Source organism: Megalops cyprinoides, chromosome 17 (assembly GCF_013368585.1).
Source record: "Megalops cyprinoides isolate fMegCyp1 chromosome 17, fMegCyp1.pri, whole genome shotgun sequence".
In the NCBI taxonomy this organism is placed as follows: domain Eukaryota; kingdom Metazoa; phylum Chordata; class Actinopteri; order Elopiformes; family Megalopidae; genus Megalops; species Megalops cyprinoides.
The window spans coordinates 18,763,332-18,779,760 of record NC_050599.1 but is presented as its reverse complement, the minus strand read 5'-3'; the positions used below and the strand labels follow the sequence as shown (position 1 = coordinate 18,779,760).

Here is a 16,429-nt window from a genome sequence, read left to right as displayed (position 1 = left end):
CATGTCATGCACACCGTGCTGTTCCGTTTGTCCGCCCACACTCGCTGACATCATCGCATTGGGGGGTCGGGAAGAAGGGTTGGTTGGTCTGTGAAATATCTTGGTTGATCTGTGATGGGGGCTTAACCGCCATTGCGGGCAAGTCAAATGGAGGTATTACTTCCACCCTCTAACTCTGCTATTTTGGTGATTATCAGTGAGTTCTGCATCACAATGTAGTCACATGCACATGGACTGTGTAGCTGCCTCATCATAAAAATTTTCAATGTGATGGATAGATTTTTTGCATTATTTATATATTTGTATATATACAATTCTTATGTACGTTACATTTTATTATTTGTCAGACATTCTTATCTACAGTGCCTTACAAAGAACGACCACATTCGTACCCCATTTGACAGCTTTGGTAATTACAACTCTGCCACCTATCCGTGCATCTCAGCTACTCTTGAATTCCATGATCCTTTATTAGTTGCCTACTGTATGGCTCATACTATAATTGCCTGACAGAAAAAAAAAAAAACAATCTATTCTGTCACTTCACAACATGACTATAAAGATACTGGATAAAAATCCATTTCCTGATTGCCACATACTGAAAGAACCGAGTGTTTTACAGTTTCTTTTTATGAAGGAATACCGATTTTAAAATGTTAACGAGACCTTGACACACCAAAAATAGGCTCTGTAACAGGATTATAGGGTTTTTGTGGTGTATTTAACTCGGCAAAATGGTTGAAACAATAACAGACTTGCAACCATCCATAACACTTCATCATTAGAGACTCCTGATCAGTCTACTAGTAGTGACCTTTTTTCTTATTTTCCCTTTGCATTGAATTAGGGGACTGATATTGGAAAACATGTAAAGCTTAAAACAAATGCATGCTTATCATACTGTATATGCATTGGAATATTATACTGTACAATTTATTAATGCTTTGTCCCTCTCAAATAAACTAATAAATAAATTCATTCCCACATCCCACATTCACAAGGATCCAGAGGCAAGAAAGGAAAATTTTATTTTCTTATAATTCAAATAATTTATTTATCACTAGAGCACCACAACAATAATGTGCTACAATACATTGTGATGGGTCAACAACATGAACAAGGACAACACTGACAACAACAACAACAACAGCAACATCGATGAAGACAATGACAACAGCAACAACAACACCAGGGACTGCGATGGTTCTGTCTGATTGTCTCTGGAGGGGAAGTCAGTCCCCCTGAAGCAACAGTTGCCGATAGAAACGGTCATATACATGCCCTTAATATCACATGAACACACAGAGTGTACAAGGGGGAACTAATAATTAAAAAAGAAACAAATATTATTCAGAAGAGAAAAACAACTATCAGTGCAATTGTTTGAATAAAAAAGAATTTTGTTCCTAATATGAAAAGGTGTGTTGGGGGAGGGGGCAAGACTAATGTACGTGTCTATGGCAACCAGAGCACTGCTGCACTCCTGACCCCTTAAGTGACCTTTCTTACTGTACATTACAAGACGGCAGGACAGTTTCCTACTGAACACACAGCCTGGGGTCACATTCCCTAAATACCTGAATTTTGCATCTGTGCTGTCAGTTGTCTAACCATCACTATCTGTCCCTGTATACATGACAAGACCACTTCCTTTCCCTGCTGTCTACATAATGACCTCACTTCCTGTACATGCATTGAGGGAGACAGGCCTTATCCAGCACTGCCTGAGGGAGGTGATATCACTAATCAATGGATCTGAAGCCAGCTTTCGCCATAGTCCTTAAAAACTACAAGTACAGCTATTTTGCAATGCGGAAAGCTAGTTCGGTGAATTTGGAAAAGAACAGACCCATATGAAAACTGACGCGGTCAATTCTGTGAGCCAGAAGTGTGTGTTGGACCCTTTCCATGTCTCCGAGTGCATGGGTGTGTCTTCTTCTCGTGTGGGTGTGTCCCAACATATGAACATGCATAGCTGTGTGGGCATGCTTCCCTGTGTGTGGGTGTATCTCTCAATGCCTGGGTGTGCCTCCTCTGTACATGAACCTTGGCCAGTAGAGAAAGAGAAAACATGTCTTTCTGCTGAGCAATGCCTGATATTACTCTTCATTGTCATTACATCATTATTACATGGTCTTCAGCATGGAGCCAAAAGAATGGGTCCATGCTCCACTGTGGGACTACAGGTGACACAAGAGCAACCAAGACTATCATCTTGACACCCCATTCAGGGATTTCCACTGAAAACTACTCATACCAAACTGGGTTTTCCACTGTAAAATAATTCAAATGGCACTAGAATTTTAAAAATACAATTTTCAAAAATGCAAAACAACAATGCGAAATTGGCTTGGACTGGCTGTAGAAAGTGGGGAATTGGCCAACTTCTTACTTCACATATTGACACTTAATATATTCTTCCAGTGTTTACCTTCCTCAGTCTCCTTGTGTCTGATCTGTGTGTGAGGTGGGTGTGTCGACAGGGCCATCTGTACACTATCTGTCAGTACATAACACACAGTTACTCTTGAAAAACATCTGAATGTGTGCGTGAGCGTGCATGTTTGTGTGTGTGCGCATTTGTGTGTGTATGTGTGTGTGTGTTTCTGTGTGTAGATATGGGACAGTTTCTAGCTGCACTTGCAGGACTTTACAATCATGTTGGAGAGCTGCTCAATCTTGGGGTTCTTGCCAATATAGTAGAGTATGGTGAGGGGCTCCAGGTCCTGGGACACACAGCAAGGGGAGGCTGAGGCCTCGGGGTTGATGGTGTTGTACAGACCCAGGACCTGAGGGGGGCAGGACAGGAGAACACATTTGCCGCTGCAAATACGCACACTGATTGCCACTCACTCTCCACAACCAAGTACAACCCTGCTCCATAGTGCTACTCTGACCATTGGTCTACACTGCTGCCCTGACGGTTGGTCTATGCCACAATGCTGACTGCTGCTCTAGTCTCCGACCCTGACCAGTGCTCAGTATGTCATAACCACAGCACAGTTCTGCTCTACTCTACGGGTCCTGACCTGGGGCCGTTACAGAACACTCATCTCTCTCACCCTGCTGTGTTGTGTGTCCGCACTCCACAGGTACGGACATGCACCGGCACAGAAGTTGGCATGGTAACCTCTTGGCTCCTGGATCCAGCGCCAGCCCAGGTCCTTCCTGAAGTCGATGTAGAGCGACCTCAAGCAGCACGCATCCTGCATATTCCTGTAGGGCCACAGACCAGCAAAGGGAGCTGATTAGGCAGCGTGATGGTGGGGAAGGTGGAGGGTAGTGATGGGGGTGTGAAAAGTGGTGATGGAGGTGTGGAAGGGGGCGGTGGAAGTTTGGGAGGTGTTAATGAAGACCTGGGAGGTGGTGATGGAGGTATGGATGATAGCAATGGAGGTGTAGAAGACAGTGAGAGGACAGTGACCTGGAGCAGAAGGCAGTGTCCACAGCGCGCTTCTGTCGGTGACTCCTGTGTTGTGACTCCAGGCGATAGGAGGGCAGCAGCATAATCAGGAGGTGGGGGTTTTGCCCATTTGGCCGGCGCCTCTTAAACACCTTCAGATCCCCACCATGCAAGAAGCTGTCATCTATACCTGCAATCACACACACACAGTCATCTAGACAAACCAATCATATGCTCACGCTCATCTATACCAGCAAGTCAAGCACACTCAAACATCATGCTATCCTCTGCACCATCCAAACACAAACTCACTCATTAATACATAAATATGCAAATGACTTCATTAGGTACAGCATAATTACTTAAAATATGCAACAATCACTTGTCTATTGCGCTATTATACTGTTTTTGCACACACACACACACACACACACACACACACTACAGTTACCTGCGAACCTGACCTCCAGTTCCTCGCTCTTGTTTGGTATAATGTAATTATTCGATGGCACAAATGTACAACACGGGCAATGTAAACTGATCTTGAAGCCATTGTTTCTGTCTGGTAAGGAAAACGAAATGAAAATTATGATTAAACTACTGCATATTTGTCTCAATTTTATTTAATATATCTCTTCAAATTGTTTCTGCAGTGAACTTTTCCAATAGGAATTACATCTGTCCAGGATAATTTGTTTCTCATATAACACTGATTCTTAAATACAAAGATCCAAATGAAACGGATGAAATCGATGTCCATGTTTTAAACATTTTCTCATATTTAATTGAGCAAATGTCAGAAGCTAAGTTCTTCAAACATGGAACAAAATGTGTTTGAATGTCCAAGGTTTTCATGCAAGGTTTGTGTTCCTTTATTAAATAACATAAAAATGACAATATGACTCAAATGAATAATTTGAATGTTACCATGCAAATTTCTGGCACTGAGTGGTCTACAATGCCTTGGCACAGTCAATGCCCTTAACTAAATCAAGTAGGCAGTGTTTTTTATCAGTAAAAAATGTCTTCCTTCTTCTTACTGTGTCAACTGACATGCAGACTAGACTACATAACTTCTCAAAATATTTTATATGCAAGGGGCTTGAATCATTAGCAAAAGATACAAATTTAACATGCAAATGCATTCAGATTCAGCTTTTTAAAAACGTATTATGCATGTACAGAGTATCCTGTTAGCTACATGTGAGTGAGCTGAAAAGACTCTTATAAGCAAAATGCTTGAGTCTTAAAAGCAGAGAATTAAAATGTCATTTTAATAAGTTCTGCCCTAGTGTCTTTGATGAGTATATGAGACTGTTTTTTTTTAAGTGTTAACTTACATTTCTTGTAAGTGGAATTTTAAAAATTATGTGCATATACGTACATTGCCATAATCATCTGTTCTCAAGTAGTACTTTCTAATTACCTATGATTTTCCATCCATGCATACCCTATCCACCTTATACCGGGGCAGATCCTTCCTCCTGCCACACCCCCTCCACCCATTGCCCTCCTTCTATCCTCTCCTGCCCCCTCCCTCTCACCTCTGTGCAGCAGCCATTCGCTGACGGCTTCTGTCACGTCGAAGGACAGCCACTCGCCCTCAGTGCGTGTGCGCACCACCTTGCTGTCTATGTAGCGCTGCGTCGGGGCCGTCCCCTCTTTGTGAGCCAGAATCTGCAGCACGTTTACACAGGTCAGTGCATACAAAGTCAGACCCTGCCTCTCCTTCATCTTCTTCTGCGATACTTCTGCCTCTATCCTCTGTGCTTATGTGGTGTTATGTTCATGGGAAACAGTGTGAAGTTGCAGAGTGGAGGATGTAACATGGGACAAATGTGCCATACTTTGTTCTTAAGGAAAATCCCTCATACCATGTGTTTATAAGAATTACCAAAATGTCTGTGTTTATGAAAAATAAATACCAGCAACCATGTGTATAGGGGGTGAGGTAATTCAGTTACCTGGTACAGCTCAATCCGCTGCTCAGACACGCGAGCCTTAGGGTTCTGTAGCCGAAAGATGCGAAGCTCTGCCTTGACCAAGTTTGAAGCATTTTTTTCCATCGACGACACGTCAAAGGTGAGCCGTCTGAAGTAGGGACTATAGTGCGTATGGGAGATGACATCTGCAACAGATTAGGAAGTTCAGTCTGAGAGTGTCAATCTGCATGTGTGAGGTAGTCATGGAGAAAAAGGAGGGAGAGGAGGGGAGAGGAGAGAGTAAGAGCTGAGCTAGAAGTCCCCTTAGCCAAACCCTCTCATCACGTAACCTCAGAACAACATAATTCCAACACAGATAATTAGAGTCAACCACATTATTACAAAATGCAAACCAATCACTTACTGGGACATGCATTAAACTTAAAGTAAACTTGTTACCAGGCCCACACTACACTGTGGAAAACTATTCGACCACAGAGACAAAGTACAGGCTCATTACGCATAGATTGACACAGGCACAACTGGCTGCCCTGACAGGACAGGCTGTGTTCTCAATATGATAAATAAGAAGTGAAAACCCAGCTGCATTGTACCCTACTTAAAATGTGATATAAACTATGAGATTTGCCAGAGCCATGTTTTTGCCAACCTGACAAGTCATTTGAATAGACACTGAGCAAGTTGCCTACAAATAAAGCATTCCAATTCTGTCTGGCTCTGCTTTCAGAACAACAGATTTGGCATGTGTGTATGTGCGTGTGTGTGTGTGTGTGTGTGTGTGTGTGTGTGTGTGTGTGTGTGTGTATGTGTGTGTGTGCGTGTGTGTATGTTCATTCTCACTGCTGCTGGTCTCTATTGATCATGTGCCTGGCACCTGTGAAATGATTCTTCATAAATACCGCAATGCATTATTCTGTATTTGGTAAGTGGTAAAATAAGGTGACATGAGTTTAAAACGGGGTCCTGATGTCAACAAGAATATTAGCAGTTATTCTGCATGTGGAAACAATGACAGATTAACTGAAGGTTAGTCGGGGTAAATCAAAAGCTCACTGGTTTCCTGGCTATATACAAAACTGATGAACATGTACCTGAAGCCATGTGTTCCCCATGAATAAGGAATGTATTATTTTGATTTAGGCCATAAACCAATATTTCATCACATGGCTGTGACACTACACAGACCTTAGGATCAGAGATATGGTGTGTTTTATGAACATGAACATTCACAGCAAAGACAGAGGAAAGTGCCAGTTAGAAAAAAAAACCTAGACATTCTGTCAGAATGTTACAGGATTTATCTGAAAACAGTGATAACAATGTGTGTGTATGTAAGAGTGTGTGTGTGTGTGTGTGTGTGTGTGTTTGCATGTGTGTGACAGAGAGAGAAAGAGAGAGAGAGAGAGAGAGAGAGAGACATGACAGAGTGAGAGTGAGAGAGACTATGTTTGTTCTGAGATAGAATGAGAAAGAGTTTGTGTTTGAGGGAGTGTATGCATTTGAAAAAGTGTGTTTGTGGAGACGTGATAGAGAGAGTGTCTGTGTGTGGATGTTTGAGAGAGGAAGACAGAGACTGAGAGGGTCATCCTTGCACTTGCGCTCTTTGTAAGGGTGCTAAGTGAGGGGCCAGCTAAGCCAGCAAAACTAAGCTAAAGAGACCCCGCAGTGAAACCTGAATTCAATGTATTAAGTAAACATATAACAAGCATAAAACAGACACCATACAATGCATGTGTATAAATATGCACTTAAATTTAAAGAATGTTGAAATTCTAGACGCATCTGAAATGATACACTGCATTTTAAAGCTGAGCTACAAGCTCAGGCTTAAAGAGATTTTCCTAAGTAATTTGGTACAGAAGCAGGGAACCCTACTACTCATAAATACCCTACCAACACCAACACACACACCTGTATCAGTCTCAGACCAACAATGTCTAAGCCAAACTGTTGAACAAACCGAAACCTCCAATCTGACAAATTGGGATAATGAAACCAAAACAAAGTGAGTGCAACTGGCACTCTACAGAAACTACAGACTCACCAAGTACGTTTGCACTGACAGAGATACAAAGCAGAAACAGACCCTTACCAAGCATGGACTCATTGCCCTTATAATGTAGACACTGCAAGGTGGTCAATGTGAGGCAGGAGAGTTGTAGACAACGATACGCTTTTCCTAGATTTTAAGACAGGAAACATGAAGATGGACATGCACTCCTATACCTGACAGGGGAGTGAGGGGAATGACAGACCTCTGGCACTGCCCTATCATGGTAGACTGAAATTTATGCCAGCCTGGCTGGAACACTACCAGCCTACAGTCTTTATCATGTGCCATGGCAAAGCTACACTTTAATATGAACCCAATCAGAAAGTACTGTAAATTATTTATGCCAGACTTATTTGTTTTACCTTATTACATAGGAATTTTTTTTCCCATCAAAAAGAGAGTAGACACACTTGCCTGACTTTCCTGATATGTGGAGGGGTTGAGGAGGGGAATATGACAATTCATTGTATCTATCAAAATGATTTTAAACTGATTTTAACTGAAATATGTAGCTTTGACTTTCCCTTTTCATTGATCAATGTTGTTTTAATTTCATTTGCAAATAAAAAGACAGTGATAATAAAGTATGTTATAGAAACAGAAATGTCTTTCCGAAGAATTCCAATTAGTCTAATCATCACTCTCATTACTGTAATCATCACTGATTATTCTAATATCAGTGCTTAAAATGCAGAATGAATCTGTACCTTTTTGATATTTTGTATTTACAACCAGCCGGAGGACCACTGAATAGATTTGTGTTCACAGTAATGGAATTCACAGAAATTGAACATAAAATATGATCTCGTTAGCCACCCAAAGATGCAATGGCAGCTGCTGTGATGAGCTGATTACAAATTGCACACTTTTCTCTTAATAACATATAAACAAGCATCCAGATCCACTGAACATTGAATTTTTGGAGAATGCTCTGTAAAGAGAACATGATCTTTTCAGGGGAACTAAATCTACAATACAATACTATAAATAACAGCAGCTTCTAAGTTCAAGCACCTTAACATATCATACCGCACAGAAACACCAAAACATAAATCTAGTTTTCCAGACAAATGACACACACTGTGTGTGTGTGTGTGTGTGTGTGTGTGTGTGTGTGTGTGTGTGGTGTGGGGGAGAGAGGCAAAAGAGTCAGATTTCAGAAGCTGGAAGAAGTGTATATATATTACAGAGAATGAAAGTAATAAAATACTAGGGTTTCTTCAGTTCCTTGTCTTCTGACAACTGAGAAGCCATAAACAAAGCTCCAGGTCATCTTCTTCCCAGAGAGACCCTTCACTGGATATCTCCACACTGCGGCCCTTGCACAAACAGGCACGTATGTAAATACACACACAGTCACACAGAGTGAGAGCCAGTGTGTTCATACAAATGAATAAAAAATTAACCGCATTAAAGCGAAATACACACAGAGCTCAATAGGGATAGACTATCAGGAGATGACAGAGGAAGAGAAGTAGGAGAGAGGGAGAGAGGGAGGGGACACAGTGGAGAAATGAGAGAGAGGAAGGAGAGATGGGAGAGGGAATGGAAGACGGAGTCGGTCTCATTCCCTGTAGATGCCTCCACCCAGCCGCTCACCTGCCAATAGCAAATTGAAAACAACTCTGCACATAATCCCTGGGAACTAAAAATACCCGACGCTTTGAAGCCTCTTCCATGAAGGGCTGTCCATCTCCACAGGACTCCTTCCCAGCAACAGAACAAGCCACAATAACAACCAGAGAGAGGAGAAGGGCTTTAGCACTTCTGGCGCCAGGCGCAGTCGCTCCTTTTGGCTGCCGCTGTGTGGCAACCAGAAAACAAGCTAGGCAGAGCTGTACATGTGACAGTGAACAATGTGCTAATTTCAGAGCACCATAACTGCTAAACACAGAGCCGTGCTAGCTCCAGAGCTGCACCAGCTAGCAGTGTAAGAGCTGTGGCAACCTCTGAGTTGCACTTTCCCCTAACTGTACAGCAGTGGTCTACTGCTATTACACAGAGCTATGAGCTGCACTAAATGCAGAGCTGTGTAACCACAGGGCTGCGCTAACCAGAGCTACGCTAGTTACAGGGCGATTCTAACCACAGCGCTGCACAAGCTACAAAGTCAAGATAACCACAAAGCCCTGCTAACCACAGGGCTGTGCTAATCAGATATACATTAAGCAGGGGGCTGTGCTAACCACAGAGCTACACAAACTACAGAGACACAACAACCACAGAGCTGTGCTAGAGAGCAGAACTACAGCTGTCTCAGAGCTGTATTGACCAATGAGCTGCACCACCCACAGATGTGTATGACCAAAGAGAAGTGCTAAAGGCAGTGTCCCACATAGCTGTAATGAATCCTGAACATAAGGCTAATGAACTGTGCTGACCAGATCTGAGCTAAACACAGAGCTCCCCTAACTGCAGAGCTGGGGTTAATTTAAAATATAAGGGGGGAGGAACAGAGAAAGCAGACCTCACTACAGGGGGAAGCTGATCACTTTGGTGCAAGAGTGTGAAAGTTAGATATTGCCATGCTTTGTGAGAGCAGATCATGTCACTGTATAAGGGAGAACAAATCAATTCAGTATACGAAAGAGAACAGATCACCCTACTGCATGACAATAGATCTCTGTATGAGAGACCACATAAAATTATCAGTCTCACAGATTTTTTTAACCCATGATGCCAATCTGATAAAGCAAAACTGCTGTATATCCACATGCAAATACATTATTTGGAAAAAAAGCCATAAAAATCAGTAAGGATACAACCACAATCAAAAATACAAATAAAATTGTTCTTTTTAATGGATGTGATTCAATCGTTTAAAAACAAAGACAGCAGTCAAACAAAACAACAAAGCAAGCCAAAGCGGAGGCCAAGATTTACACTTGAAGTACTGTGGACTACTGAGACCACACAAGAACTTAAATCAGAGAAAGGAGTTAGACCACAAAGTCTCTCACAGACATTGGAATGTTGAAAAATGTAGAATAAAAGCTATCCACTTGGTGACAACATTTGGAAATCCATTAGCAAAACATCAAATTATCCAAAGACCACAAATATCAGAGCATTACTGAAACAACTATCAAACACTGTTGCTAAATACAATGAAAAAATTCCATTGACATTACAATCACAATACAAAAATTAACTTCAGCCATGAAAATCAAGAAAAGCACATGCTTATGACAGCAACAACATTTAGATTCTTCAGCAAAGTACAGTAAACAAATGACACAGGACACCCAGGTAAAATTATGTAATCTGTCACTAAATACTGTCTGCTTCACTGTTATAAATAATCACTGCCAATTTATACTTATCATGGCCTCCTCTACTTATAAAAGAAGGGACACATTTGGCCATGATAATTCCTGGGGCATCTTTGCATGCGCTAATCTAAGGAAGGTCATTTGTAGTATCCCAAAAACAATAACATTTTTTTAAATGGCTTGATTATGCATGGATTTGATTATGAGATTTCCTGCCAAATCACTGCACTAATCATTTACATATTTACACCCAACACCCTCATAAAAATTTCCAACAGAAACGAAAGGCATAATCTTTGATTATTTTATTGACTTTGTTTGGCACATAAAATGAAATTATTGGTTTAAAGTTTAAAATATGTGGCTTAGTAAGGCCATGTACATCAGAAAGTACCAGGAGTATGTTGAAAATATTCACCCAAAGAACTAAAGTCTTCTCTAAGGTGTAAGGAGTGGAGCAATGTGTACGCATGGGTAAGAAATCAAATGTGTTTGAGAAAACAAACCAACTTTAATTCAGAACTGTGGTGGTAATATTATAGGATAAATGCTCCACTTGCAAGTAATTCACATTTGTTCCACTTTCAAATTTTAATCTAAGACTGGCTTTATAAAAGACCAGGATGATAAAAATGATTTTGCCAACATTTTTGATTATGCTTGGTTCACATGCCATCTACCTGCAGTGCAGAATGATGAAGGCATTCAAAGTGCTGTGGTCTTGCTCTTCTGCGTTCTCATTGGTGATTTCACCAAGTAAATACAGTAGAAATGAAACATAGTGAAGACCTACCATTTTGTGGTACTTGGACTCAAGCATTCGAATAGCCTCTGCTTCCACTTGAAATGCTGACAAGCTATTACATGCATGTACAACACTCTGTGTGAAACAATAATCCTGAATATCAGTATTTAATATACCATGATCTAATTTCTATGTTCTGTTGTTATGATGACTAATCTTTGATTACCTTCTATAGTCAACTATGTATTCCTTATAAAATTTTAAAAATGTTAATCACATCTGGTATTGGTATTGCACAGCTTTGTTTCATGTTCTGTTTTTCTTCTGTTTTCAAAAGGAACTAACATTTAAGTACTATTCCTTCCCAGACAACTGCTGACACACATATCAGTTTGATTCCACATAAACCTGATTCTGTTTTCATGCTGCGCACCTGCAAGGTGGCCAAAAATCCTTGACACACTAAGTTGAGGTGGTCTCTACTTGTTTTAGTTAGCTTCCTGGTTCAATTACATCACTGTCAAATGATGTGGCACTGTTTATAGTTCCAAATGAACTTCTATTTAAATGAAACAGTCAAAGCACTTAAATGACACTGTCTTCAGCATCACTGGTTGGAGTAACTGGAATGTTTTTTTTTTTTTTTTTTTTTTATCAACACTTTCTCTTGAACGATATCTGTATCACAAAGTAATCAAACCAAAGGCAAAAATATATGGTTGAAATAATAACTTGAAACTGTTAAACTGAGTCCTTCTTTGCAATACTATACAGGCCAATCTGGCGTCAGTTCGTGACATGGTATATCCACCAGAAAGGAGAAAGGGGCAAAGCAAGGGTAAAGAGAGGTTGAACAGAAAAGAGCCTGGGAGGAAAGAGAGAAGATGTGATGAGAGAAAAGGCTTAGATGGAAGAGGAGAATCTTCTAGACCCTGTCAGCTCTGCAGCCCAATACTTCTGAGCCAGCCACTGGAAGCTTGAGTGGAGTGAGGCACAACATACAGCACATTCTGCATACTACTTTCGGACACTGCAGCGGTTCTCACACCCCCTTCCCCCAACTCCACTCCACCCCCACACACATACGATTCTGTGTGGGTTCATTGTCTTGCCCCAGGGTGTTGCTTGTGCTGACTTCCTGGTACCCTCCAAAACATGGCTGTTACCCCTATATCTGCTTTTGACCGGCACACATCGGATTGCACACAGGCTGCATGGAATCATAACATCTTTTTCTGAGTCTCGGAACCTGACTCAATTGCCTCCCCTCCTCTCTCTCGAAACCACGGTCTACAGCAGCTGCAGGAGGGAGCACTAATCTGGCCCTCTCTGCATGTTGACACAGTGGTATTTATACCCCATAAATGCCTTCCTGCCTGTGCTGGGCACGGTGCCAGCTCTCCTCACATTCTGGGTATTTATGCAGTAGGCAGGGCCAAGGATCATATTTAATGCAAAATGTACCTTGGGATGCATAAAGTCCCCTAATTTACTTTTCTTACATCCACTAAACTTTGATGTGGAGAAAATAATTAATATATAATTAATAGAAAAGTAAGTACATTTTGTAACTTTGCTTATATTTTAAGTAATGACATATTTTGTAAGGAGTAATGACAATATTTTTCGTAGATGTTGTCTTAGGAACAGTGTCTGAAAAGCTTTAGGGAGCAGTAAAATATTGCATTGTTTGACTTGCTTTGTTGAGTCATACATTTGTTACTCTTATTTCTTCACAAAAACACTGGGATGTTTTTCTTTCGTGTTTTTTCTGTTTCATGTTAAAATGTCCCAAGTGTACTCCTGCTCCCGGATATTAAACTAGTTTTGGTGTGTCTTTCATTTCCTTGGGCCTGATAGAATCGCCAGAAAATATGCTATACTAGTTAGTGCCTTTAAGGTACAGCTCCAACTACTGGATAATCTCGGTAATACACGTGACCATTTGCAAACTGAACTGTCAAACTGGTCCTTGAACACACATGCAGACGTAACACTGTGATTTTAGCCTTCCTTAGTTTCTTTAACGTTTGTTTTTATTCAGTTAACAGTGTGATGAATGTGTTGGTCGTAGGACGAACGCCGGGGCAGTCTGTCACTGTCTTATTGTGCACCCTCCGTGGTCGTGGGTCTTGCGTGACATCAAAACGTCATAGGGGCTTGCTACTTTTGAAGTGTGTAACGGTAGAAATCCCTTGTTCACGCTCAGATAATGTCCGTATGTTGTTACTGTCTGAAACTACTGTTCGTTACTGATAAAAATTTATCATAAGAGAAAAGTTTTGTAATGACCATCACCATAGCCCTAGGACACTAAACTTCCACTATTCTGGGAGCTGGAGTGAGGGAAAAAATTGCTGCGTATTTCACAAGCGCCTGAGAAGGCGAAGTTCATGTCAGGCAACTTTGTTGATAAACGACCAGCAGCAGAGCGTCAGTGTATCCGCACCCGCATGCATTTATCCTCATCCTTCGAATCAAAACCACATCTGATTGAAAGGCTACACCAGCATATGGCGAACGCCACAATTCTAGTTCTTAAAATATCGCATATTCGATCGAAAATAAATTCAAAACTCCAGTGACGCAATCCACATTCACGTGTCCGTAAAACTTTCGTAAATGCACTAAATCATTCTTCTGCATCCCAAAACATACACAACCAAAGGAGGTAAAGACAGTATGTCCAATGCACGTTATCAAGCGGACGGAAACACACTTAGGGAAGGCTTACTTTCGGAGGGATGGAAGGGCTGCATATCGATTTTATGCACCTCCTTGGCGTAATACTCCTCCTCGCTCCGCTGCCGCTCGCAGGTCGCCGCGCGCTCGTTGGCTTTCTCCTGCAGCAGGTCGCGCGTGCTGTTGTAGATGGCGATGATCTCCCGGGAAACGTCCTCGCGCTCGGGGTAGTGCTCCGGGGGGCTCGCGAGCTTCAGCTTGCTCAGGATCTGCCCGCGGATGGCCTCGATGCGCTTCTTCATGAACTGATCCATGTCCAGCGTGCTACATGTGGACAGGCTTGAGGCTACTGAGGTTAAATCCAAGGTGAGGAAAAGACTCAAAATGTAGAAGTTCATCTTTAAAACGAAAATCTTTCAAAAGCGGCGCTTCGGTTTGTTGGTAAAAACAGCAATGGACATTGGATGTATAAAGTGTACATATATTAATTTTGAGTAAATATATTACTTCTACATGTAAATATTATACAAAAAGCATTTATGTTTCCAAAAGAATTCTACTTAAATTATTTGAAGAGAATATATACGGTAGATCCCTTTGCCTTTCCTATCTCCGTTTTGAGCTATACCTTTGCTTAAAATTCATTCAGTCTGTATGATCATTATTAAATTGAGCTATAAAAAAGTCCGTTATCAGAGATGAGCAGGAAGCCTAGATCTGATGTTAATTCCAACGTTTCAGTAGCTAAATAAATAAACATCAGAATTGCATATGCACATATCTTACACATCTAATGACGAAAAAAGTCATAAATTGTGCCATCAAACGCGGACTAAGCTACGGGAATACACGCGAGGCAAAACAAACCAAACCGAACTGTCTGCTCAGGAGCAGCAAGGACGTGTAGCCTGCGGGTTCGCGCACACCTCCACATCAGAGCGCTGAAAGTTTTTCCAAGTGTGTTGAGTCCGCGTTCAGCACAAGTCCGCCTTTGACTGCGCTCTGTAGTCAGACTCGGAGACTCCGTTAACACCAACCATGCATCGCCTTTCCCAACAGTCACTGCCGCACTGTCTGTCAACCAAATCTGGCTGCTCACAACGTGGCAAGAGAAACCGTTATTAACTTGTTACGCGCAAATATTTATTTGCATATACATAGCACATTAGATAAGGTAAAATACAAACAAATACGATGTTCTGCTCATGGTAACGCAAAACCGTTAACGCGTCCCTTCGTTCCCTTCTATCAAAAAAAATGTTCTCAAAGTCCCTCGGAGCGACTGCATGCCAACAGATAACCTAAGAAGGCGGAGGGGGTAACGAAACAATAATAAAGGCCCAATGTGGATAATATGCTCACCCCCTATGAAGTGGCGCTGTTGTCATGATTCTGAGTCCCATGGAAGTTTGGGTTACCCGGTAATTTATTATAAATAACAAACTGCTCCGAACGTTGGCCGGAATTGTGAAGCTGGTAACCACATAACAATACGCAGCAACGGGGTCCTAGCGCCGGAAGGGCTTGAATAGACATTTGCCCCCACCCACTACCCCCCACCCCGTTAATAATGAAAACTTCTGAGTAGCGTTTTTTTATTTCGAGTGTGATTTTAACATTATTATTTATTTTTCAAGATTAACATATGACCCAATGATGTAGAAATTAGGCGAAAAGCAGCCAATTTCAAAACTATATAATTGACATTTATTCTGGAGGAAGCTGGTGAATTTACAAGCCTCACATTTTAGTAGGAGATGTCCTTTTCAATGTCATTCATTAAACATAAATACTTAAAATCAGTTGCAAAACAGGAGAGTGTTTAGAAAGGTTTTTGTGTGATGATAGATTTTTATATATTTCATTTTTTGGACGTGGCTGTTTCCTGCAAGCCATTTTTATTTTGCAGCCTAAAATACGATACTTGTCAAATACAAGCTTTCATGTATGACTGGGTCAATATATATATATATTTTTTTAAGTATCACAAGTATCAGCTTCAGGGCAGGTATTTCTAGTTTTGTTTGCTCTGCTTTATCAGATAAGTCAAAACTCCCCACATGAAACAGTGCATACAGCACATGTTACTTTGGTCAATACTATCTTTATGTATGTCTATGGTCTGGAACATTATGACCACAGTCAGCTATGCACCTAGAAACCCCCTCCCTGCCCATTAGACAACTGCTGTCCCAAACAATTTAAAAATATGTAGGTGATTCATGTTATATGTCATAGCATTCAGAGGAATGTATCAGACCAGCTGAGCAAAAAATAATGCACATCAGTATAGGACCAGTAATGTTAACAGATAACAAGTCGCCAGTCCCA

General features: G+C 41.3%; 1 protein-coding gene across 1 annotated transcript; it reads right to left on the bottom strand.

Annotated features, from left to right (window-relative positions):
• Window positions 1–1,397: 1,397 nt before the first annotated feature.
• Window positions 1,398–14,731, bottom strand: LOC118792053 (transforming growth factor beta-2 proprotein-like). Its single transcript, XM_036549750.1, has 7 exons — window positions 14,151–14,731; window positions 5,368–5,531; window positions 4,948–5,080; window positions 3,855–3,965; window positions 3,425–3,593; window positions 3,063–3,216; window positions 1,398–2,789 (listed from the first exon to the last, which is right to left on the bottom strand). Exons 1-7 carry the CDS (start codon window positions 14,494–14,496, stop codon window positions 2,631–2,633), a joined length of 1,236 nt encoding a protein of 411 aa, XP_036405643.1. The 5' UTR covers window positions 14,497–14,731; the 3' UTR covers window positions 1,398–2,630.
• Between the last annotated feature and the right edge of the window lie 1,698 nt (window positions 14,732–16,429).